Source organism: Hoplias malabaricus, chromosome 4 (genome assembly GCF_029633855.1).
Source record: "Hoplias malabaricus isolate fHopMal1 chromosome 4, fHopMal1.hap1, whole genome shotgun sequence".
Lineage (NCBI taxonomy): Eukaryota > Metazoa > Chordata > Actinopteri > Characiformes > Erythrinidae > Hoplias > Hoplias malabaricus.
This window is the reverse complement of record NC_089803.1, coordinates 35,586,119-35,610,470: the sequence shown is the minus strand read 5'-3', so window position 1 is coordinate 35,610,470 and position 24,352 is coordinate 35,586,119. Positions and strand designations below refer to the sequence as shown.

The window sequence follows — 24,352 nt, the reverse complement described above, 5'->3', positions numbered from 1 at the left end:
GGGGTTCAAGAGTGAGACAGTAGTCTCAGGGTTGGCCCTATCATCAGGAGTTCACTATTTCTATCCACAGTGATGCCTTGGCCTGGAGTCCTAGAGAGCATATCTGAAATCACTCTCTCTTAGTGATTAAGAAGGTTATAATTCTCCTCACACATTTTTTGATTGGAATAACAGATCTACAATGTTAGATGTGTTGTAAGAAGCATGTGCTTGATCTCACATTCCAAAATTGGTGTCAGAAGATGGGGGAACTGGTGATGACTGGGTATAATAAATTCAAGGAATGAGTGGTTAAATAGGCAAACCAATGTACTTCCACAAAGGAATAATGGACATGCCACAGTGTCATCCAAAAAATCATGGAAACCATCTTGGCAAAACTTAGTTCAAACAGCTGTAGTTTCCAAACAACCATTGTTCCACAATCATGACAGCCACCACAATAAATTTAAATTACTTTAAGATATAGCTTAGTAGAAGTAAAGCTATATAGCTAATATTGTGCTGGTGATGATTTTATATTGTGGAGATTACATATAACTGCACTTGCAATTTGTCTAATTTTTAAAAATATACTTAGTATTTCATAAAGAGGCTCTAATAGGAGTATGTTCAGTACATACAAAAAAAAAACAAAAAACAAAATAACCAGCTATTTTGGTTCATTTCTGCCATTACTCTATAAAATAAGGCTTTAAATATACTGGAGTTAGATTAAATGGCTACCATTGCTGTAGCCAAACAGTTCTTAATGACATTAGTTGTCAGATAATGTTAGGTTGGAAGAGTTTTCAATCCCAACTCTGTATTAATTAAATTACAATCAGTAAATGCACTGCAGGTGGGGTTTACCTCATACACTGAAGTATATATTTCTTTTAATTCATCAGTATATCGTTTTAGGTATATCTAACAAGATATCATTAAGGGCAAGTCCTGTGTATATTCAATGCAAACATTTGACGTGCTTTGTGCAGTGTGGTGTAGCCAAGACAAGATAATTGGAAGCTCATTTCCTTACTTTATTTTATTTTTTTAGTAATTATTGCACTGTGTTTGCAAGTTTATGTGGGCCATGACTGTCAAGAATAACAAGATTCTTATTGATTGAACAATGTTTTCTTTAACCCCTGAGTATGCAGATGGAGTTTTAAGACTGGGGAAGTGTGGATGATCTGAATCTGATTTGGCAATGGTCATTCACTGAAGTGAGGAATGAAGGTCTCCCTCACATATCCCTATAAATGCAATACACTTCAGAGTGGTGAGGTTGCTGCAAAATGTCATCATTGTGGTTTACATTTACAATGATGTTTCTGTAAAAAAATGTTCCAAAATAATTTGCTTTCACTATGAGTGCATCAGCTCTATGCAGGTATGTCTGTGTTGTAGAATAAGATTTTAGTAATAGAAGTTGGGAGCACAGAGACCGTAGTTCAGTGGTTCGCTAATGTAGGCAGATAATAATTATAATAAGATGATTTAGTTAAGAAATGTGCTAAACTATACAATCCCTCCAGGCCTTTGGCCAAAGTGTTGAAGACTCATAAGGCAGATTATATGAAGGCTGTTAGTAATAAAATTTGAGCATGGCAGGCATTAGTTCCATGTGCTGTTACAATTTTTTTGGTTGTGTTGCCATAGTGAATGTCTTGGAGAGGACGTCAATTGGCCACTCAATAAAGGAACGAGAGGTTTTCAGCTTGTTTAAACGGGCAGTGTTTTGCTGGATGCCCTACTGATATTACTGAAAAAAGCCCTGAACTTAAAGACCACTGTGGTTTATAAGTTACATACTTATGTAACTTGCTGTTTGTTAACCTGATCAAGCAGTTGTTTTTTATGTTGGTTAGTTTTTAAAACAATGACTGGATTGAAACCAAGCATTGATTTAGGATGGAGTCCAAATTCTATTTTGTGGATCTCACAACTGAGCCTGAGAACAAATATGACATCCAGTTTAGGTCTAAAAAACAGAAGCAGGAATACGCTATACTGGTGTACATGATGACATTATCATGATTCTGTATTGTAAGTTGTAACATTAGTGTATCACAGATTGGATTCTTAATGAATGATGGCTTTTGGCAGATTTCAACATTTCAGATACCTCCAAATACTTGCATCATCTGTTAAAATACGTTACAAATTTAAAAAATAAAACTCATTGAGTGTTTCTCCTAAATCTAATACACTTGCTTGGCAAAGAGAGCAGCCTAAACAGTGCAAATTAATCTAGAAAGTCAGACATGAGATATAGCAAGAGGCCATCTCCAAAATAGTGACTTTATAGAAGAAGGAAAAAACCTTAACCTTAATGGAAGTCAACGTAAAAGTATTTTGTTCCAAGTAATTTTGGAGCATTTCTATTGGTCCAATCATCATAAAATTTTTACACAACATGAAGGACAGCTGCTGTGTTCAAAAGTTGTAGTAAACAAAAAAATGGCCAAAAATTGAGTTTTTCTCTGGATAGAGATATTATACCTTAAAATTGATTTAAGGTGAAAAGTAAAAAAAAAAGATTCACCACCTTTTACATAACATGGTATGTTTTTTAAATGCCAGTGTAAAATTATTAATAAATACATTAAAAAAGTCAGTTAATGTTAAACTGATTTGTATTTACGCTTTGAGCCATTTTTAGGGATTGGACAGTTGGCTGTGTTGGAAAGCATTTTGAGCAATGGCTGATGTAGTGATGCAGGTAGCTGTACTGCAATATCAGTGGTGAGAAGGCAGGACTTAAACCGACATGTTCAAAACTGTGTAAATGCACACACCAAATGTCAATTTCAGTTCCTTTTTCAGCTTTAATGCCCAGATTATCTTTCATAAGCAAGACGGAAATCTGATTATCATTTTTTTTAATAAACCACAAAACCAGGCATTTTATCAGAGACGTGTAGACTATTTTATATCCACTGGAAGTCTACAGCAGCCATCTTTCACATACAGAAAAAGTGTCATTCAAATGTAGTATAATTTGATAGGAAAAGAAGGAATACAAGAGGTAACAGATTTACAGTGCATACACTTTGAGGGGAGATGCTGCATTAGAGGTATATTCACAGATAATCATGTGAAAATGTAAAATGTTATCTGATTATACCTACTTTAACATATAGCAATTCCTAAAATGCTGCAGTTCAATTGTTCTGTGTTAACTGAACACATGGCCCCAGCTGTGACAGTCAGGGGCTTTATCCTGACAAATTATGTGGTTCTACTGCCACTTCTTATGATAAAACAAGGTTGTGAGACTAGCTGTAAGTTCACAGTTACTTTGTTGTTATTATTAGACACCAGAATTTGATCTTGGCCTTGGTAAAACAGCTGCAGATGCTATGACAGTATGATAAAATATGGTTATACGAAAATCTGAAAAAGAACAATATACCTACAATGTGTTCATATCACTAGAGACGGAATTTGGCTCTGCTTCATAGGAACTGTGATTGCTATTCAGGCTGTGTTTCCCTCTTGTTGAAGAATATTTAAGAGCAAACATCATGTCAGGGGTAATAATCCACACAAAATAAATCTAAAGAAAGACTCCTCTGATGTCAGAGACTTTCCCTCTGCTATATGACTGGATTTTTTGTCATCGAGTCATCAGTCAATGACAATCATACACAGGGTCATTTGGAGACCTGGATAGGCATATGCAGCAAATCTGTTGAAAAGAGTGTTGAGAAAAAGAGCATAAGAGGAAGAAATGGACAGACAGGAAGACTAACTGAAAAAGAGAGATTCCAGATGAACAACCATCTTGAGCCTTTTGTCTCTTTTTATCAGCGGATGGACATTTCTTCTATTCCATCCATTTTCACATTTCAGAGTTTCCTGCTGGGCAAATTAAACTTGAAAAGCAATGTGACATCGTTACCTCAATATGGTATTTCTGCCTCACTTGGCAGTAGCAGAAAAGGCTTCCTGTTCTGTTTGACTGACCTCTGCAGATAAACATTTAAATTGAAACCAGACTTTATAAATATCAAATGTCTCAGGCTAGACCTGATCTAGGATCAGCTTTCCATGAACTTAGACGTATTTGCCTGTTGTCTATTTGATCAGTACGATTTGGTGTATGTTTGATCTCACATTTCTTTCTCTATCTGATATATATATATATATATATATATATCAGATAGATATCAGATATATATATTTATTTGTTGGTCTGTAGATGGTGTGTTTTGAAAAATTTGAATAAGTAAATTTTTTTTATTATTATTTCTAGTGGATGTCCTGAAGGAAAACTTTCCAACTGTGATTAATACCTACCTGCCATTATTCAGTTACTTTAGTGAATTTCTATTGCTTAACTTTTTCTGTTTATTTTAAGGGAGCCGGGACTGCTTCAGTATTGACACGAAGAATGCCCAGATCATCCAAGGTCCAAAGGAGGCTCAATTTGGCTACACAGTGCAACAACATGAAGCACTAGGTCAGAAATGGTATGACTTTTTTTTTTTTTTTTTTAAGAATTATGCTTTTCTTCTGGATGGCATGGTGGCGCAGCAGGTAGTGTCACAGTCACACAGCTCCAGGGACCTGGAGGTTGTGGGTTCGATTCCCGCTCTGGGTGACTGTCTGTGAGGAGTGTGGTGTGTTCTCCCCGTGTCCGTGTGGGTTTCCTCCGGGTGCTCCGGTTTCCTCCCACAGTCCAAAAACACACGTTGGTAGGTGGATTGGCGACTCAAAAGTGACCGTAAGTGTGCGTGTTGCCCTGTGAAGGACTGGCGCCCCCTCCAGGGTGTATTCCTGCCTTGCACCCAATGATTCCAGGTAGGCTCTGGACCCATCGTGACCCTGAACTGGATAAGCGGTTACAAATGGATGGATGGATGTTTTTCTTCTTTATTTGCTATTTCTTAAATTATAGTCATTACTATTTCTGAAACCAAGAAAATGACTTGGGTGTTAAAATATAAACACATTTTGTGTTTGGAAATGTAAAACTGGAATCATCTCATTTCATTAATTGCTTAGTAGAGCAGAAAATGCATACAATGTCAGTAACACTGCATGTCTGGGCAAAGGCTGCTACATAGCAAATTAGTGTTCAATACACACTATACACACAATAAGATGCTCATAGACCTTATTCATTCTAAGGGAGAGAAAGGAAGCGTTTTATGGTACTGAAGAGTCTCTTGCACATCTCAGTTTAGTATTTCACAGAACAAATTTTATGATTTGTATTTAGTCCCAAGTGCTGTCTGCTGGCAAGAACCGAGTCTGTGTTCTGCCTTGTAGGATTCCTCCAAGCAATCAATCATATTTCAAATCTCTTCTGCTACAAACCATTGCTATTTGACTATATTTGAATCATTCATTCAGAGCCTTTTTTTGTAAATAAAATGAGCCACAGGTACCAAATATTAACCAATAACATTAAGGACTAACATATAATATATAACATATATATTGTATATAGTCATACATTTAAACCTTTTTCTAGGTTTGACTTTGAAAAAAAACCCAGAAATTAGTTTGCAGCAAAAAGAGCACATATATCAGAACTCTTTGGAGTTAAAGGCTAGTGTTGCTGCGTGTTTTTACTAACCGAAAAGTACACGATTCACAAGATATCATAGAGCAAACTGCTTCAGAGGCTGAATTTTAAAATGCTGTTATCAACAGCTTTAATTCATATAAATCCCCTTGGTAGAGCCCAATATATGACTGGGTTAATTTCGCATTGTGCTTCCTGTCTTCCAGCTTGAGGTTGGTCAGTCATGATGGTAACTCACAGTCCTTTAGCATTGTGAAATGTTTTGCTCTTTGAAGTTAACAGGTAAATAAGTGGAAACTATGTGCTCTTGTCTAGCAACCTGTCTGATAGCCTTGTACAGCAGTAGGGGCTTCTGGAAAATATGTGTGGCAGTCTGTTATTCCCAAGCCCCCCACTGTGCATCTCACCATAGAACAGATTAACTCAGTAGCAGAAAGCAAACGTCCTGGTATGTGATGCTTCAGGAATGTGAGTGACTCTCTAGTAGCACATCAGAGACAGGAATGTTGTTTTTCTTTTTGAAGTTAGTAATAGCAGTCTGACAGCGCAGTAGTCCACACTCCCGTAGCCACACGTGTTGTCATAATTCAATGTATCTTCTGCCCAAAAAATTAGGAATGACCAACTATGATGTAGTTTCCATCAGGAAATGTGTCACTGCTATTTTATGCCAAAAGTGAACAGTTTTTAATGAAAGGCCTTTATTTCTTTTAAATGTGATTCAGGCCATCAATGAATTTGCCAAAAATAACTTTTCTTTTTTCTTTGATTTCCTCAGTCCCCTAGACAAATTCATCATTCTTTGTTTCCAGTGAAATAGCATAGCTGCTTCTTTGCTCATGAAATACTCATATATTGAATGACTCATGGCAACAATGTCGCAACCAGGTGAACCAAACTCTCGAAGATTTAATCAAATGCATATATAAAACAGCTGTTCGTCTGTCTTGATGCAAAGGCAGGTGTTCTCTATGGAAAATCTAGGAGACCATACATCATTGTGGAGTTCTGCCAAATGAATCCAGATAGACTCCAGACCCACTGTGACCCTAATCAAAATTAACTGGATATGGAAAATCATTGAATTAATTATTCATTCATTCATTGCCTGTAACCTCTTATCCAGTTTAGGGTCACAGTGAATCCAGAGCCTACACAGGATCACAGGATACCCAAGGTGGGCATACACCCCGTAGTGGGTGCCAGTCTATCTCGGGGCACCAAACACTCACACAGTCACTCATGCCCATGGACAATTTTGAGTAGCCAGTCCACCCACCAATGTGTTTTTTTTTTGTTGTTGTTTTGTTTTTTTGGACTGTGGAAGGGATGTATCACATTACACAGAGCAGTGCACCCTACTGCATCTGGGCCAGTTTAGCCACAGACTGATCAGAGTATCTAGGTAGTGAGATGCTCTAGGTAATATTGTGCTGTGTGTAGACATTAATGTGGGTGTCCATTAAACACGTGCCACCCACCATAAGGGAGCATTAGGACAGTGGTCTTATTGCTTTTGTTTATTGGAGAAGGTCAGCTAGTTCTTATACATCCTCAGTAAACCACCTGTTGCTGGCCTCCAACACTCCCATAACTAGCATATTTTTGTCTGCTATTTGAGTCGCTTCAATCACAGTATGATCTGTTTTTATTTAGGTTAGAAATATTTAAAAAGACAGTCTTCTTCTTGGAAATAATTTTCTGGATGGACTAAATTTCCACTCATTGAGCCAAGGAGCTGGAACAGTAAATTCTTAAGAAGAAAACGGGAAATACCTGCTGGATGTAGCAGAAGACCGAAGGAGGAGAAGGCAGGATTAGTACCCTTTTTTGTACTGGCCTAGCTCAATATAACCTGAGAACTTATTGGCTCTCACTGATTCAACAGTGCTCCTAAAGACGAATGAAAATGTTTTAGCCTCAACATATGTCAGGGTTAATCACTACAGTGAGTAAAGGAGTACTGCTGGATTTCTATATATTTAAATTATCCATTTTTCTTTATATGTTTTTAAAAATATACTCAAATTGTGATTTACTTAATGAATTAAATGCAATAGAAATGTTGTATCAAATTCAGGTTAAAAAATTATTTTCTTTTAAATAACTGATGTGGTATTTGTTGACAATTAAGAATCCATTTACTAGAAGGTGTATTAATGTGCAGGGATCACATAGCCTTTAACTTGTGATGTGCAATTCTCCCTGAACCAACCAGAAAACAGATGATGACATGCAGTAAATCCAGGGGTCTCTCGGCTGCTGAAGGATACTCCCGTTGTGTTGTTCATATCTTTGGAGAAGGAGGATGTATATTTCTACTCCGTATGATGGAGCTTCTGAAACATAATTGTGCATAATCAACCTACAAATGAGTCCTTCGAAGGGGTATGGTTGTCCCTTTGGTATTGGCATTCCCTAGCACATCTGCTCAAATGAAGCCCAGAATGCAGTTCTGGCTTTTAAAATATGACTATGAATATATGCCCATACATTATACTTTACTGCCTCCTCACCCTCCCCGCCAGACAAAGTGGTCTAGAACAGGGGCTTTAAAGGGGTATAAGTCATGGATGAAGAGCTACAGCTCTTAAGTTTCTTGGTGTAAATATTAAGCAATCATGCAAAAAAAAGCCCTTTCCTCTACAGGCTTGAGCTGTACAGTTAGTTAGTTTTGTTATCAATATTAGTCCCTAATTATCCAGACAGCCATTCTAAATAGTACATTTAATCACTGTATGGTGCATCCTTTGCTTATACAGGTTTTCCATTGCAGAGGAAAGCACCTCCAATAGAATGAGACATTGTAGCCTATAGTTACCATGTCCAGTTTTTTAAGCCTTGGCTGAATCTATATTGTAAAACTAACTGCATACTCTGGAAGTACATTATTGGTCACTAAATGTACACACAGTGTGAATGTACCTTTATTCTCTTCTCCAATCAGAGAGGTGAATATCTGTAAGATTGCATTATAGGACTGTGTGATATATAATAACATAATATAAGTCTTGGAGATGAAATGGGATGTATGAAACCAACACAATTTAAAAATCTAGAATTAATATAGAACAACGTACATTTGTGTTCCATAACTGAAGGTACTGAAATGTACCCTTGGGGGTACCACCATAGTGGCATGCCCTTGCCCTGTCCTATACTGTTGTATGTCTGTTTCCCCACAATGTGCTCTGCTTGCACATGGCTCTCGGTTTGTTTTGGTCTCTTGTCTCTGCCTTAGCTCCGCCCTCTCATCAGTGTCTCCACCTGTGTCTCCTCTGTGGTCATGCCCATCAGGTGTTCCTCGTTTGTACTGTGTATATATAGTTCCTTTGTTTCAGTAATCCCTAGTCTGTGTGTTTGTAGATATGTTTCAATTTTTGTGTTTTACACGGACACAGCAGTTGTCTCTTGTTAAATTCTGTCCTGTTTAGTCTAGTTTGTGTTGATCCTCAGTTTATTGTCTGTTTTTGTTTTTGTAAATAAAGATTCCCTTGCATGTACGTTTGCCTCATTGTCCTCCCTCCAGCTGTGACTCACAGTGACAGTAAAAGGTACCACTGCAGTGACAATTTTTCTAACAGCGTGGCGTGAAGAAGCTCCATTCAATAATTTTGTATGAGTAGAAGTGAATTTTCTTTGTCCAGAACTAATTAACCCACATCAGTAACTTGAAGATGCAGTCATATCAGCAGTGTTCCTGAATGTGGTGTGAAGGGAACGCTTCAGAAGGAACTTGAGTGAGCAAACTTCTCTTCACTGACTTTAGGATGGATAATGTATTTCCATGAGGAATGAAAATTTATACTGAATTCACTGCCTAAATTGCTAAAGGAAATTTTAAATATGTGAAGCCTCTGGACTCATTTCAAGGTTTGAATTGCTTGGTCATTGTCTGGTCACTTTAACATTCCAGGGGAACATAAAAAATGCTGTTTTTTGGGAACTGAAATGTGGAAGTATGTTAGTGGGATTATTATATTTAGTCTAATATGCTAACAGCATGCGAAAATGAACTGGCAAGTTCCTCCTCTAAAGAAAACACATGGATGTGACTGAGCAGTGGCACGGGAGCTTGCCAGAGGAATGTAAACAAGTTCATAGATCCATCACCCCAGCCAAAGCATAAGGAAATGTGGTTTGTTGTTGCTGGTTTGAACATGAGCAGTAGCAATATATTAGGCCATGGCTCTCTGCAGTGGTTCTTTACTATGGGATTTTATTTATCAATGCTCATTTTATGCATTTATTTGGATTGTTTGTGAGATAATCATGTTGGATTGTAATACTAATATTAGTGAATTTGTCTTTAAACCATCTCACAAAAGTCACAGAGAGATGAACAGATTCATCTGAACCCAGCAACTATAAATGGATTTATTTTGTAATTTCATTAGGATAGTAATTTAGCCACCTGTGATAAACAGTGGGTTGCATATCTCTCTGGTATTTGGATTTCTGTTGCTGTAGGCTTCTGGTGGGAGCTCCATTTGAGAAGAGTGGTGAAAATCAGACGGGTGATGTTTACAGGTGTCCACTGGAAAGCAGAAGCAACACAAACTGTTCTCGACTGAACCTGGGTAACTTCATGTTTTTGATATAAAGCACTTTAAGAAAATGGCTTGCAACTCACAACACTGTACTTCTCAGAGAATGCTACTCAGTGCTTCTTCTTAATGACATTGTATGTCTTTGCTGCATCAAGGGTTTTTCAGCATTACTTTAAACAATACATCTCTTAATTATTATGTTCTTTCCTTGTTTCCTTTCCTTCAAGGAGAAATATCCTTAAAGAATGTTTTTGAACGCAAGGACAAAATGAGTCTGGGGATGTCCCTTGCCTCCAATCCAAAAGATAACAGTTTTGTGGTAGGTGTGGTTCACATAATAGCCCTATTTAGACAAAGAAATTTGGATCTGTGTCCTTCTAATTTGGAATGTGTCCATTGTTTAGTCAAATAAGTTTCAAGGTTTGTACTGAGTGTGTTAAAAGCTGTTTTATGTTCTAGGCTTGCGGTCCATTATGGTCATATGAATGTGGCACATCATTATACAGCACAGGGATCTGTTCAAGAGTTGACAGAAATTTTAACTTCACACGCAGCATCGCCCCAGCCTTTCAGAGTAAAATGCAACTTGTTTTTCATTTCATGTTCAGCATATTCCCTTGATAGATTGTTTTCATTAGAAAACACTGCTAAGATATTTCATGTAATTAGTTTTGCTATATTAGCTAATTATATATATTCTGATTTTCCAAAATGATATTTTAAATATGTTCCACCCCTCCCCTCCCCCTACCCCAGGATGTGAGACATACATGGATATTGTAATAGTCCTGGATGGATCTAATTCTATATACCCTTGGTTTGAGGTGCAAGAATTCCTAATCAACATTCTTCAGAAATTTTCCATTGGACCAGGACAGATTCAGGTACATATGAACACAGCACATACTGTTTTCTTTCTATTTATTTTAAGTGTGTAAATAATAACGTATTGTCACCTTCCCAAAAAACTGCCTCTCTAAATTGGCTATTTTACAGGGGAAGGCAAAACATTCTGAAACTGAAATTTAATATTTATTTATATAAGCTTTTTCATTTCTGTTGAAATTTGGAGAAAATTAGATTTTTTTTATGTCCCATAATTCAAGTCTAAACCATATTGTATTAATCTTGGAAAAAATTGCTTTTCCCTATACCATATACTGTATAATTAATTATTTTGGCCGTATTTGCATTAATTTTTTATATATATATATATATATATATATATATATATATATATATATATATATATATATATATATATATATATATATATATATATATACACACTCACCAAAGCCTTCTGTACACTGTGTAAACCCATCGTTAAGGGGTGCTTTGCCTTTGTGGCCTGTTTTCGATCTCTCTGTAGGTTGGAGTTGTGCAGTATGGAGAGAGTGTGGTTCATGAGTTTTACCTGGACGACTTTCACACTGTAAACGAGGTTGTGATGGCAGCTCAAAATATTATCCAACGTGGAGGAGAGGAGACACGGACAGCTCTTGGAATTAATGTGGCACGGTACACCAGACAAACAGAACAGTGATTTTACCGAAAATACTACACTTGCTCAGTTAGTTGTGACATGGTAAAAATGGTTAAAACTGGTAAATGGTAAAAACTGAGTTGTGGACAACTATTAACTGATTATATTCAGGTATCTCTAAAATACAGTCATAACATCAGGAAATAACATAAAAATCTATTCAGTCTGCCCTACATACTGCAGTGTTTAATGTTTGAACATTTTAAGTGTCTTATTCAGAAGGCTTACTTTACCTTCATTATTACTTTCCTCTGCTGCTTAATTCTGTTATGTAATGTTATCTAATGTGGTTTTTCAAAAATTCATCTGTGATGTTTTGAGTTAGAATGAAATATGCTGGGTGGGCCATTTATATGGATACACCTTAATAAAGTGGGAATGATTGGTGATATTAAGTTCCAGTTTGTGGCACATTAGTATATGGGAGGGGGGGAAACTTTTCAAGATGGGTGGTGACAATGGTGGCCATTTTGGATTCACCTTTTGTTTTTTCAATGGGAAGAGTGTCATGTGACACATCAAACATGTTGGGAATTATTGGGACCTGACACCCATAATGTGGTGGTGCACCATCTTGCTAGAAAAACTCAGGGAACGTACCAGCTTCAGTGCATAAAGAGGAAAACACATCATCATGTAGCAATTTCACATATCCAGTGACCTTGAGGTTTCCAATGATGAAGAATGGCCCCACTATCTTTGTACCCCATGTACCACACCATACCATCAAGATGTACACCTGAAACTGCGGATACTGGAAGCCTGTGCTAACATTTCTCCTGCGGTGTTGCTATTAGTGTGTAAAGAGTGGGAGAAGAGGGTTGCATTGACAATCCAACACAATGGGCAGCACTTTGAACACATTTTATAAGTGCTCAGAAACTTGTAAATAACTCATGAAAGAATAAAGTTATATATATAAAATATAACATATAAATGGCCCACCCTGTAGTTTCTCCAGGACACTGTGCTAATATTAGTTCTAAAAAGCAGTTAGTTCTAAAAGCAGAGCTATAGTTCCCACTGTTTTAGCACTGACTTGAGCACTGCTGCAAAAGAACCCCCTGTAGGAGGGACTGAGACTCAATTGGCTGCAGCACTGAATTATGGACAGAATACTCTGGCTGCTGATTGGATGACTGAGAGATATCTGCGTGTTTCGGTGTCAACCAATAGCCATAACAGTGCGACCTCAAAAATATGAAACAAAACGCATCCCTTATCGGTTCAAAATGGAACACATATTTTGGTGTCCAAATACGGGATGATACCGTATTTTACGGTACGGTTGGCAACACTACGTGTGCACATCCTGACAAGAAATCAAAACACTCCGATAGCCAGTTTATTGGTGTGTTTTATGACGCCGTTAAATGGACATGCAGTAACAGCAGCAGCTCATAGTGCGCCCAAGTTTCATTACATTATTAATATGGATACAGAGAGAACCGTTGTTGAAAATGAAAGAATGAACAGGGGTGGGCTGTTTTTACAGCCTAACACAGGTCTAACGACGTCCATGTGATAGCTCTAGGTTACTTAACTGACACTGACACTACCTTTTTGTGCTGGTTAAAAATGTATAGATCCCAGGCATTTAAGCATGGAGGGCGACCAGATGCGAGGAAGGTGATGATTGTGATCACTGATGGGGAATCACATGACAGCCCAGACCTACAAAAAGCTGTAGAGGAAAGTGAGAGGGATAACATTACCCTGTATGGAATCGCTGTGAGTCTGCAGATATTATCCATTTCCGCTATTACCCACATACAATATTGTTCTAGTCTATTCTCAAAGCCATGAACTAGGACTCTGAAGCAACTTTGTTAGCATGTTTACTGGATTTAAATTATCCATAAGAGTGATTTCAGTGCAGCATTCATACTCTGAGAGATATATGTGGGCTAAGATGGAGATTCCAGAAGTTGTGGATCACAGTCCTTTTCTACAATGGTGTCTTCAGGTGCTTGGCTACTACAACCGACGTGGGATCAATCCTGAGGCTTTTCTAAGAGAGATCAAATACATCGCCACTGACCCTGAGGAGCACTTTTTCAGTGTGAATGATGAATCTGCTTTGAAAGACATTGTGGATGCCTTGGGAGAGAAGATATTCAGCCTAGAGGGTACAGTCCTATCTTATGACTTCATTACACAAAGCTGCTATTGTGTCAGTTTAGAATATACTTGTACAGCTTACATAACATTCCTGTACAATCAAAAACATGTATCTCCATTTTTGTAAATGTTTACTTTGCTAGATCATTGGAACACAGCACCTGTCCTTCACTCTCTGTGAAAATTACATGATGAATGGACCAATAGAAGTGCTCCAAAATTACCTGAAAATAAATCTTTTTAAGTTGACTTCCATTGAAAGAAAAGAAGGTTCTTTCCTTTTCCTCTAAAGTTACTATTTTGGGAGATACACGTTTTTGATGGTACAGCGATGATATGTTTTCTGAATTTTCCATTTATTTTTGGAAGTATAAGCAGTTGAAAGATTAGATCATAGTGTTTTTCATAGAAACATGTTGAATTATTTGTTTGACCCTCACCTAGCACTATAGTGATTCATTCTGTCTCTCTAGGTACAAACAAGAACGGGACTGCCTTTGGACTACAGATGTCTCAGGCAGGTTTTTCCTCACACATTGTAGAGGTAGGTTTTGCGTTTAATTTTTTAAAGGCCAATCTACATGAGATCTGAAGCTTATAGAAGTGAAATAGCTAGTAGTTCCATTTCTGAAGAGCTACTCTCATACTGTTTTATTTATTTTATTTATTGTTTGTAGGGACAATACAGTTTATGTAAGTGTAACTGATCTACAAAGTTGATAGTCTACTGCCTGTTGTCTTAATTTAAGAGAACTTTCTCTGCTTTCATCATTTTTCGTGAGGTATGCAACTTAATAAGTTTAAACAAATGCAGGTGAGGTAGACTAGGACTGAGAGGTTTTTGCAGCAGGCAAAGCCTAAATTTTCCTGGGAAAAATAACACAGGTTCATACCTCACATTGTTGGATTCCTGGTGCTGAACAGTGGCAATTTGAGAGGGAAGATAACGTCGTGGAAAATTTTTTCTCTCCTTCTTGACTCTGAGAGGAAAGCCATCCAAAGAGCACATATGGTTTTGTTGAAGTCAGGCAGCTCCAAGGAGGGACACACTCACAAAAACACACTCAAATGTGCCCTCATCTTTTCTGTGTGTAGTTATTCATGTGACCCTGTTTTGCTTTATTTGCTTGTGACAGAATTGTTCAAATGGACTTCATTTCTTTTATTAGGAAGGAGGGCTGTGTCCATCAAACTTGGTACAAATAAAACTTAATCAGATGTAAATAAAGGCTCGAGCTCTAGTTTATTAGCCTGGCTTGACATGGACATGGAATAATAAAACTCTGTGCTGTTTTTTACTTTCTCCAAGTTTAATTCCTTGAGATATTTAAAGATCATATATGCAGGTCCAGTCTTGTTCCCTTTCAATTGTAATGTTTACCGTCTCAAAATTTATTTTTCCTTTTTTTCATGTCCCAAGTTATAAGACACTTGAGGTACTAAAATATGTGTCCTTTCTAGTTGACCTTACCTGCTTTATGATTAAAAAAAAAAAAGAAAAGCTGGGCACAATGTAAATAAAAACAAATTGCATTTATGCACAAATGATTTAAACCCTAGAATCGGCGATGGGAACATGTTTACCACTGTAAAGCATCACCTTTACTTTTATCATTGCTCTGTAAGAATTTGGGAACTGGGGTGGCCAATTACTGTAGTTTTGAAAATGATATGATTTTCCATTCTTGCCTGATGTAGTATTTCAGATGCTCCACAGGTCTGTGGAAAAAATTATTTTTCAATGAGTGACAGATTTGGACTACTTTATTTCCCAGATTCCTTTACTAAAGAGCCATGCAGAATATGGATTGGCCTTGTCTTTCCAGAAAAAGACATCTGGATGGCAGCATGTTGCTCCAAGCCCTTTAAATATTGTTCAGCATTAACGGTGCATTCATAGATGTGCAGGTTGACTTGTGTACTAACCCTTGTGCTAATGCACCTCATACCATCATCGATGCTGGCTTTTGAACTGTGCACTTATAACAAGCTGGATCCCCTCCTTTTTAGCCCAGAGGATGTGCCACCCATGAGTTTTAAAATTAATTCAAAATTTTGATTTGGAACCTCTGCAATTGGTGAACCCTTCCCATCTTTACTTATGAAAGACTCTGCCTCTCTGAGAAGCCCCTTTAAAAGGATTACTATACAATATTTTACACAGTTTTATAGCATCAAATGACTCATTTCAATGTAAAAGTTCTCAAGGCCTTGCTTTCATTCTTGAGACGGCAGATATTCATGCCCTCCAGAAACTTGCGCCCTCCCCATGTTGGTTTTGCTCTCCCCAACAAGACTGTCAAAGATTTCTCTAAGCAAGATGGCAGATTCCACTACCGTTTATTCACGATGACACAACAATTCACATGTTCTTCCACTGAAGAAAAAAAAAGTGTTCTTTTTTAAAAATGGCCACTAAAAAGAGTGAGACAAGACCAGAATCAGTGTTGGACTGACTTTCCAATATGGAGAGCACAACGTTCTGCTGAAAGTCTCCAATAGGACTCTGCGCTCATGGTCATTCTTCTTTAACTGAAAATTAATCAAAATCGAAGTTCAGAACTTATAATCGGCATAATTTTTCTGTATTGATTAATTCTAAAACATTTTTTTAATGTTACTGTCCATTTTTAAACCACACTACCATGCTGTTGTCAAGTGATTCTGCCACATGGAGGCAACATGGAGGAGAACCTAAGCGCTGATGGCCAACCGAGCGACTCGAGCAGCTTGTACCAAAGAAAGACTCTGTGGTTTGACGACCCTGAACAAAAGAAGTCTAATGTAAACACTGAGAAAAAACGGTTTCAGTGAGCAAAGCAAAATCACACACCAAATATGAACAGTGTTCAAAAAACAACAGAGGAAAAAGCTCCCAGCAACATTAGAAAAAATATCCCAGCTTTAATACTGGAGCATACTGCAGTCACTGAACTTTGAAGGTCAAAAATACAAAAACAAAATAACCATTCATTAATCGTAATTGTAATAAAATGTACAATTAATCATGATATTGATTTTGCGCTCATATTGCCCAGCACTAGCATCCAGCAATTATAATGCTTTCTTAACTCCCTTAGTCAGAAAAATTCTGGCTTTACTCAATACTGTGTGGCATCTTGGATTTTCATGTTCCACCTCAAATTCTGCTACAGTTTCACACAGTTTCAACTCACAAGCCTGAGGTTAGTTCTTTAGCACCAGTGAGAGAGCTCAATCATGCCTGTGAACAATGCGTGCTCTCTTGCGCTGTTGCTGCACTGCTATCACACCGAAAGAGAATTACTACACTCTATGTCCACACAATTTGTCCCCTGAGCACAGTTACCTGTGTTTAATTGTATCTATTGTTTTGGTGTTTGTGGATCTCTGGGAGCACTTTGGTTGGTGGAAAAGCACCAAGTAAATATGTTTTTTTTATTATAATAGTGTTCCATGTCCGTCGTCTTCAGTGACTAGCATAGTAACTTTAGCTGTTACAGATATTGTTAATTTGTGAATGTTATAAGCTTGGATTTAGTGAAACAGATTGACAAGTAAGGAGGTGTGGTTGTGTCCGGAACGAGGGTGAGGCTGAAGGGGTTTCTGAATAACTGTGTATGTTCGTCTCTGAGACACCAGTCTGACCTCTGCTGGCCAAACCTTAGATAACTTTTAAATTATCTTTAATTAAATTAAATTTTAATTACTTTTAAGCCCAGTATTTTCACCGACCTGTTGCCAGTTAACCTGATCATTTTTGTAGCATTCAACAAATGTACAAATTTTTCTTCCCCATCTCAACTACTCTTTTTTTAAGTTTAAAATGGGCATATATTAAAAAAAATAATGATAATAAGTTTCCAGTGTCAACATTTCAGATATTGCCTTTGGTTCTATTTTTAATTAAATATAAGGTTTGAATTATTGGCACATCACTGCAGCATTGTTTTGATTTACATTTTGCACAATGTCAATGACAGCCACAGGGTCGATTTCCCTATGTTAATCAGAATCTGAATCTGCAGAACACTTTCTGGTTTAGAGATTATAGCTTTAATTGATCTGCAATTTTATTGGTAAATTGTTAAAGTATTAAACCCTAGTAAGTTCCATGTAAATTTGTGGAAACACGTGGTTCAGTATGAAAACAAATTCATAAGATTGGTGGTGGAGCTAGGGGTGGGATTCCTAATGTCTTGTAAGACGATCAACCTGTCTTACTAAAATGATATGAATTATGAGATATGATAACGTTATTATAAAAAATATCATTTAAAAGATGGAGTTTATTGTGTAAATGTGCTGTGGCATTCAGTCAAACTGTCCACGTCGACGGGGTATGAGAGAATAGTTGGCTGATGTATGAGCTGGGAGCCTTTGCACTGCTGTCTTTATTTAACGACGGCTGCAGCACTGGCTCTCGTAGTGTCAGTGCAGCAGGCTTTTTATTCACCAGTGAATAATTCAGCCATTTGCTTACAGCTGTGGAATGCACAGAGGTGCTCTTCTCCAAGTATCTGTAGATTTTATCTAAGAACGACAAATCATTCCATAACACTGTGAGGTTTGGGTTAAGTGCTGGGCTAGGAGGGCAATGTGGTGCAGAGTATTTGGCAGAAATATGCACTCATTCACCAAGGTGAGAAAGAGTACTTTGGCAAGTTGACTGCATGCCATATAACAATTTTGTGAGGGTGGATTCCCCACTTGGCAGTTTCTCATGGTCTGCTAATGTCACTTATAGTCTTCTCCACAGATTTACAAAGCCTTGGTTATATTGAATGCAGGCTCGCTCTCTCTCTCTCTCTGTAGCATGTACAATTTTGGCGTAGGATTTATTATTTTTTTTAACTGCAAAGAAGTGTATTTTGTGTGTGTTGCTTTAAAACTCATTAGAGCTGCACAGAATTATTATGGAAGAACTTTATAATACATCTGGTTTTGTGACTACTTGTTTTGCTTTTATTAGGGTGTATAGTTTACTCAAATAACTTAAGGGAAAAAACAGCCAGTGCCTGTTCCACTTATAAAATCATTCAGAGTTCAGATTTGACAGGCCTAGATTCTACCTTTTATATAACATAGAATATACACCTAAAATTATTCATGCAGTCCTTCTAATGAGGAAATTCAAATACTTTAAAGTGTACATACTGCTGATATAGCATTCAGCTTGTATATGTCCATGCAAATTACTGAGCAATAGAAATTGATGCTCTGATGTTACACATAGCCTAAGGCTAAAACACCCAATGCTAATTTATTCCTTTCCCTTCTCCCAACACACCCGATTCAGCTAATCAGTTAATGAACAAATCCCTTCAGAGTTGCAGTGGGTGTGGTAAAGCAGGGAAACTTCTAAAATGTGAAGGGCAGGTTACCTCGTGGACCAGGGATGAGAAACACTGCTCTAGAGAGGGATAGTAAGCCTCCGAACTTTGGGCTGTGGTGAAGTGGAACTGATGCTACAATGTTGGAAACATGGAAGTGAGGTTCATCATTTAAAGCCTTTCTAAAAGGGTAGGGGATATTACTGCTACAACATGGGACAAACACATGACTGTTATTTCAGTATGTGCAAATAGCATAATGAATAGAACTATTTTTTGTGTTTGTCCCATGTTGTCAAAAATTTTTTTGTCAAAAAATTTAAATAAAAAGTTTGGGTGAAGGACACCTCAAATTCTTTCACTTACACATTACATGCTCAAGAAATTCTCCTCTCTCACTTCAGTTTTTTTATACAACTCTTTGCAACCCACTGGCACTTGGCACATTCCCTCTCTTCCATGATCGATTTCTCCTGTTGGGTGACAGCAGGGTCTGGCTTCCAATTACACAGCAAAGTCACAATTAACTTTCTCTGAATTCACCTCCACTCTCTCACTTATTAGTGTAGTCCCTCGGTACAAAAATGTAATTAACTGACAAAGTTTGTCCATAAAACATTTCAAAAAGGAAATATGTTTGAAAATATCTAAACATCGCATGCAACAACTGATGCAAATTAAGCAGTGTGGTTGTCCCTCTTTAGGATGGTGTCTTGGTAGGTGCTGTAGGGGCTTATGACTGGAATGGTGCTGTCCTCAAAGAGACACGGAATGGCAAAGTAATCCCTCCCAAGTCCTCGTATCTCAAAGAGTTTCCAGAGGAGCTGAAAAACCATGGAGCTTACCTTGGTGAGAAATAGAACACATATATATATATATATATATATATATATATATATATATATATATAATATTTATTTTATTTATTTATTTTTTTTTATGAAAAAAGTAATTAATTAATGCCTTAATTAGATTTCAGTACATGTCATATTATTCTTGAATAATGCTGTGTTATAAATTATGATGGCTGTAGAGGCAGTTGGGCTTTTTTATTAATAACAGTGATAGTGAAAACCCACAGCAAGAGGAAGTTTGTCTGGAATGTTGGCTGGGTGCCATCAACTAACCCCAGGAATGTGGTCTGCCCTGACTCTGTGTAGTTTGTGTACATGCCTTGATGTCCTCTGTAGTTAACACACCATGAAGTCAAGGCCATAGGCACATTTAAAACAAGCTACTATAAATCTACTCTCAGCTGCCTTTCCATTTATTTTATGTTGACCACATAATAGATTGTGTGTGTGTGTGTGTGTGTGTGTGTGTGTGTCACTGTGACTCTAGGTTATATTGTATCATCAGTAGTGTCAGTGTATTATGGACAGCTGTACGTGGCTGGAGCTCCTCGTTTTAACCACACAGGCAAAGTCATCATCTTCACGCTTACCAACTCAGGCAACCTGACCATACTCTTCTCCCTAACAGGGCAACAGGTAAATGAAAATCCATGTTTCTTGTGCTCTTTTCTCATCATCTTACCCTACTCTCTTCACTCTTGCCCTCTAAACAAAGCCTAATTATTAGTCTTCACTTCAGCCTTGTCTTTGGCCTTTAAGACTGATTAGCTTAGCCTCATGTCAGATACTATTTTGCCTGATGTACAACAGATGAACTATTTTGACTGTTGTCTGAAACCTTATGTGCCTGATCTGACAATTGTCTAAAAATACATTATAAAATAAAAAAGTGGCTTTATGCATCACAAACTAGCATTTCTAGGACCATCAGATGTAAAGTAATACGGAATTAATGCAGGATATCATCTATAGTATTCATATGTGGGAATGAGGTATCTAAAAAATGGCAAGAAATAAACGTTACTGTGGCAACTCTCCCACCAATGCAATATACTAAATAAACAATATTATCACAGAGCATTGATATCTCAATTGGTAAAAATAAACTAATGCAGCATGTAAAAGTAGCGGTGAATTAATTAATTAATTATTCTGCTTATAGTAGACATCTATCATATTGTTCTTTTCTTCAGTTATGGCAAATAGTCATCACTGTTTCCACTGCAGGCAATTTCATACTAAGTCAGTAGGTTGTCGTGGCATTAACGGATTAATAGTAGGTCTGTTGGTTGCTGGGGCCGATCAGGTTATTATAGGAGGACATATGTATGAGGGGAAACATGGTGTGACAGTCTAGACTCACACACCCGGTCCAGATGGCCGTTAGTCCTTGTAGTCCATGTGCATTTCATCTGTTTGAGTCCATGTGTGAAGCAGAGAAATGTTGTTTTTACGTGAGATTTGGATGAACTTTTCATCAAATTAAATTTTTTGTTCAAAGAGTGAAATTCTAACCATTTTAACGCAAAATGGCTGTTTATTTATTTTATTTAACGTGTTGGGAGGTAAACATTTCTCATGTCAAAAAAGTTGAGGCACATATTTGATGTTTTCTGTAGTGTTAAACTTAACATATTAGTTTTAGTGATACTGACATGTTTAGTTGATACTGAAAACTAGTATATGATAAAGCTGTCCATTTTCATTATAACATTGCCTGTGAATTTGTATGCTTTTGTAGATTGGCTCTTATTATGGCAGTGAGTTAGCTCCACTAGATCAGGATGATGATGGAGTGACTGACCTGCTGTTGGTGGCAGCTCCCATGTATTTCAGCAGAGGCTGGGAGAGGGGCATGGTGTACATTTACAGAATAAGCCAACAGGTAGGCATCTCCACAATTTTACCATTACTCAGGCAACTGACAGGAGCATCTACAATGGCATATGTGTTGCCAGGTTGGTCTTTCCTTTAACAGGAAGTGTGAATTGGTGGGTGGACATAGCTAGAGGCTGTCTTGTTATGGGAGGGTGTGAGACTCCAAGCAATATTAAACTCTAAGACCTATGAAAGCACCATTAACACTGAAAATGTTTATACAGTTTAATGAATATAAAAAAAACTGGACACTTAAAAAACTGTATAATTTGGCCTGATGTGTTCTCAGTTGTTTAAATGTGATGTAATGGTCAAAAATATGTGCCATTTTATAAAACAGGCCATACATGCATATATGCAGACATTATAACTGAATTGTAATGCTTTGCCTCACCCACCTGCGCCTGCCGAAGTCTGCAGCCTGGGAGTGCCAGTGACAACCGAAAACTACAGCATAAACTAGATGAGAGTGTTAAGTGTGAACTGACACCGAAATGGGCTAATAACCCCATTCTTTTACAACATGTAGTGAAACATGCCTATAATTGTTGTCTTTTTCCATCTTTGCCATGAACAGTTTACTAATTATGTCATATTGGTCATTTATTCTGTGTGGAATAATAGCATTATGGTTGAAATTTTCACCAGATATCTGGCAACCCTTTATGTAACTCTCCCTGTTTGCCTGCGTTTCACATTTTCTCCCTTTCTCCTTCTAAAGGGACAGTTTGTCCTGGAGGGCTTTCTCCAGGCAACAGACGAGACACAGAACTCGCGGTTTGGCTCAGCCATGTTCTCCCTGCCTGACTTAAATGGTGATGGATACAGAGAGCTGGTGGTGGGTGCACCTCTGGAGGATGACCACAGGGGGGCAATCTATCTCTTCTACAGCCAGAACAATGGTATTCATCCAAAGTATAAGCAGGTAGTACTCAAAGCTTTGAGGATTTTACTGTGGAATTATGGCATAGAGTAACAGATTGCAAGGCAATTAAACCTAAATTAAGTCTCTCTCTCTCTCTCTCTCTCTCTCTCTCTCACAATTTTCTACTTTCTCTCTCTCACACCCCACACCCACACACAGAGAATAGCTGCTGAATCCATCTCCCCAAACCTGCAGTATTTTGGCCGTAGTGTCCACGGTGTAATGGACATAAATGGAGATCAAATGATAGACCTCTCTGTCGGTGCCTTTGGTGCTGCTGTCTTGCTATGGTGAGTTTTCACCTTATGGATGACAGGTAGGTTGACTGTTAGTGTAAATGCATGTGTACATTTTTTCACTATTAATCTTTGTGTTAATTTAAAGGTCTCGCAGTGTGGTCCGTGTGTATATGGATGTTTACTTTGAGCCTTCAAAGATAAATGTTTTTAACAAAGACTGTTTGCGAGGGGGCAAGGAGGTGACGTGCATGATGGCTGTAGTATGTGTCTCTATCACCGCTCAAACACCAGTGTCAAAGACACAAGGAGTGGGTACGTAGCAATTGTTTTTCTGCACATCATTCCTCCTCATTAAATACATCAGAATCAAGTCATCATTAAAAAGTTGTAAAACTGGATATGTATTTAGGTAGAACCAGAACCATAATTTGTAGATGAGAAGCACCTGAATGAACGCACACAAGCACGCACTCACTCACTCACTGACTCACAGTTGGCAATTGCTCCACAAGGGGCACTAATTCTGAAATATTCAATCACATTTAAGGAGTGCTCCACGAGGGGGTGCTATTGTGCATTGCATCAATGACAATCTAGCCATCTTTCTTTTTTATTCTTATTTTTTTTTACCATTTTATATATTGGTTTACATAGTGAAACTAGTATAATAACAGTCCAGATATGCCTACAGCAATCATAAACAAACTGACAGCAATTTAAGAAGTACTAAATAAATAAATAAAAATAGCTACTTAAAAAAGAGGATTCAGGTGCCAAGCTGTTATAAGACAGAACATGCTGGTGTCTGCTGAGCTGTATGCTGGAAGTTTGACACTTCTGACCTAGGTCAATTAATGCATTTGTTTGTGTGTGTGTGTGAGAGAGAGAGAGTGTGTGTGTGTGTGTATCTATGTAATTGTGAAGATGGAGAATCTGAGAGTGTGTGCAGCATTTTTCACTGTCCTGAACTTTAATCTCTGTGTGTTTAATCTCCTTCAGATGTGTATCTGAAGGGTCAGATCTTTTATAATGGAAAGCTTTTTCCTAACGTGTACAGCCTTGGGCTAGAGGGGGAACCCTTTATACGTGACACAGAAAACATAGCCATTGAAGTCACTGTAAAACAGTGTCAAGTCCCTTTCCCTCCCTCTGTCTCCTCATCTGGATCATATCAACTTGTCTTCTTTTAAATATATATCCATCTGTTTCTCTTTTTTCTGTCACTTTCTCCAGGCTTTCTTATCTTTCTTAATACTTGGCTGACAATTTTTCAAAATGGATTTGTGGAAAAATTATCTATCATTTTCTTCCTCCCTCTTGGAGAACTGAGACAAAGAATTTCAGAAGATCTTTTATTAGGGTGTAGTACATTGGTTACACACACTCTCTTAGTGTAAAGATTAACT

General features: G+C 37.6%; 1 protein-coding gene across 2 annotated transcripts in view; it reads left to right on the top strand.

The window, feature by feature from the left end:
- itga11b (integrin, alpha 11b) overlaps positions 1-24,352 on the top strand; it is a 38,259-nt gene that overhangs the window by 2,566 nt on the left and 11,341 nt on the right. For both annotated transcript variants that reach the window (XM_066668193.1, XM_066668192.1), the window contains exons 2-16: positions 4,349-4,460; positions 9,992-10,101; positions 10,299-10,390; positions 10,531-10,645; positions 10,828-10,955; positions 11,444-11,592; positions 13,204-13,348; positions 13,584-13,746; positions 14,212-14,282; positions 19,755-19,899; positions 20,392-20,540; positions 21,646-21,789; positions 22,504-22,707; positions 22,867-22,997; positions 23,092-23,258. In XM_066668193.1, coding sequence (XP_066524290.1) covers positions 4,349-4,460; positions 9,992-10,101; positions 10,299-10,390; positions 10,531-10,645; positions 10,828-10,955; positions 11,444-11,592; positions 13,204-13,348; positions 13,584-13,746; positions 14,212-14,282; positions 19,755-19,899; positions 20,392-20,540; positions 21,646-21,789; positions 22,504-22,707; positions 22,867-22,997; positions 23,092-23,258 — 2,025 coding nt within the window. The remainder of the gene's footprint in view (positions 1-4,348; positions 4,461-9,991; positions 10,102-10,298; positions 10,391-10,530; positions 10,646-10,827; positions 10,956-11,443; positions 11,593-13,203; positions 13,349-13,583; positions 13,747-14,211; positions 14,283-19,754; positions 19,900-20,391; positions 20,541-21,645; positions 21,790-22,503; positions 22,708-22,866; positions 22,998-23,091; positions 23,259-24,352) is intronic.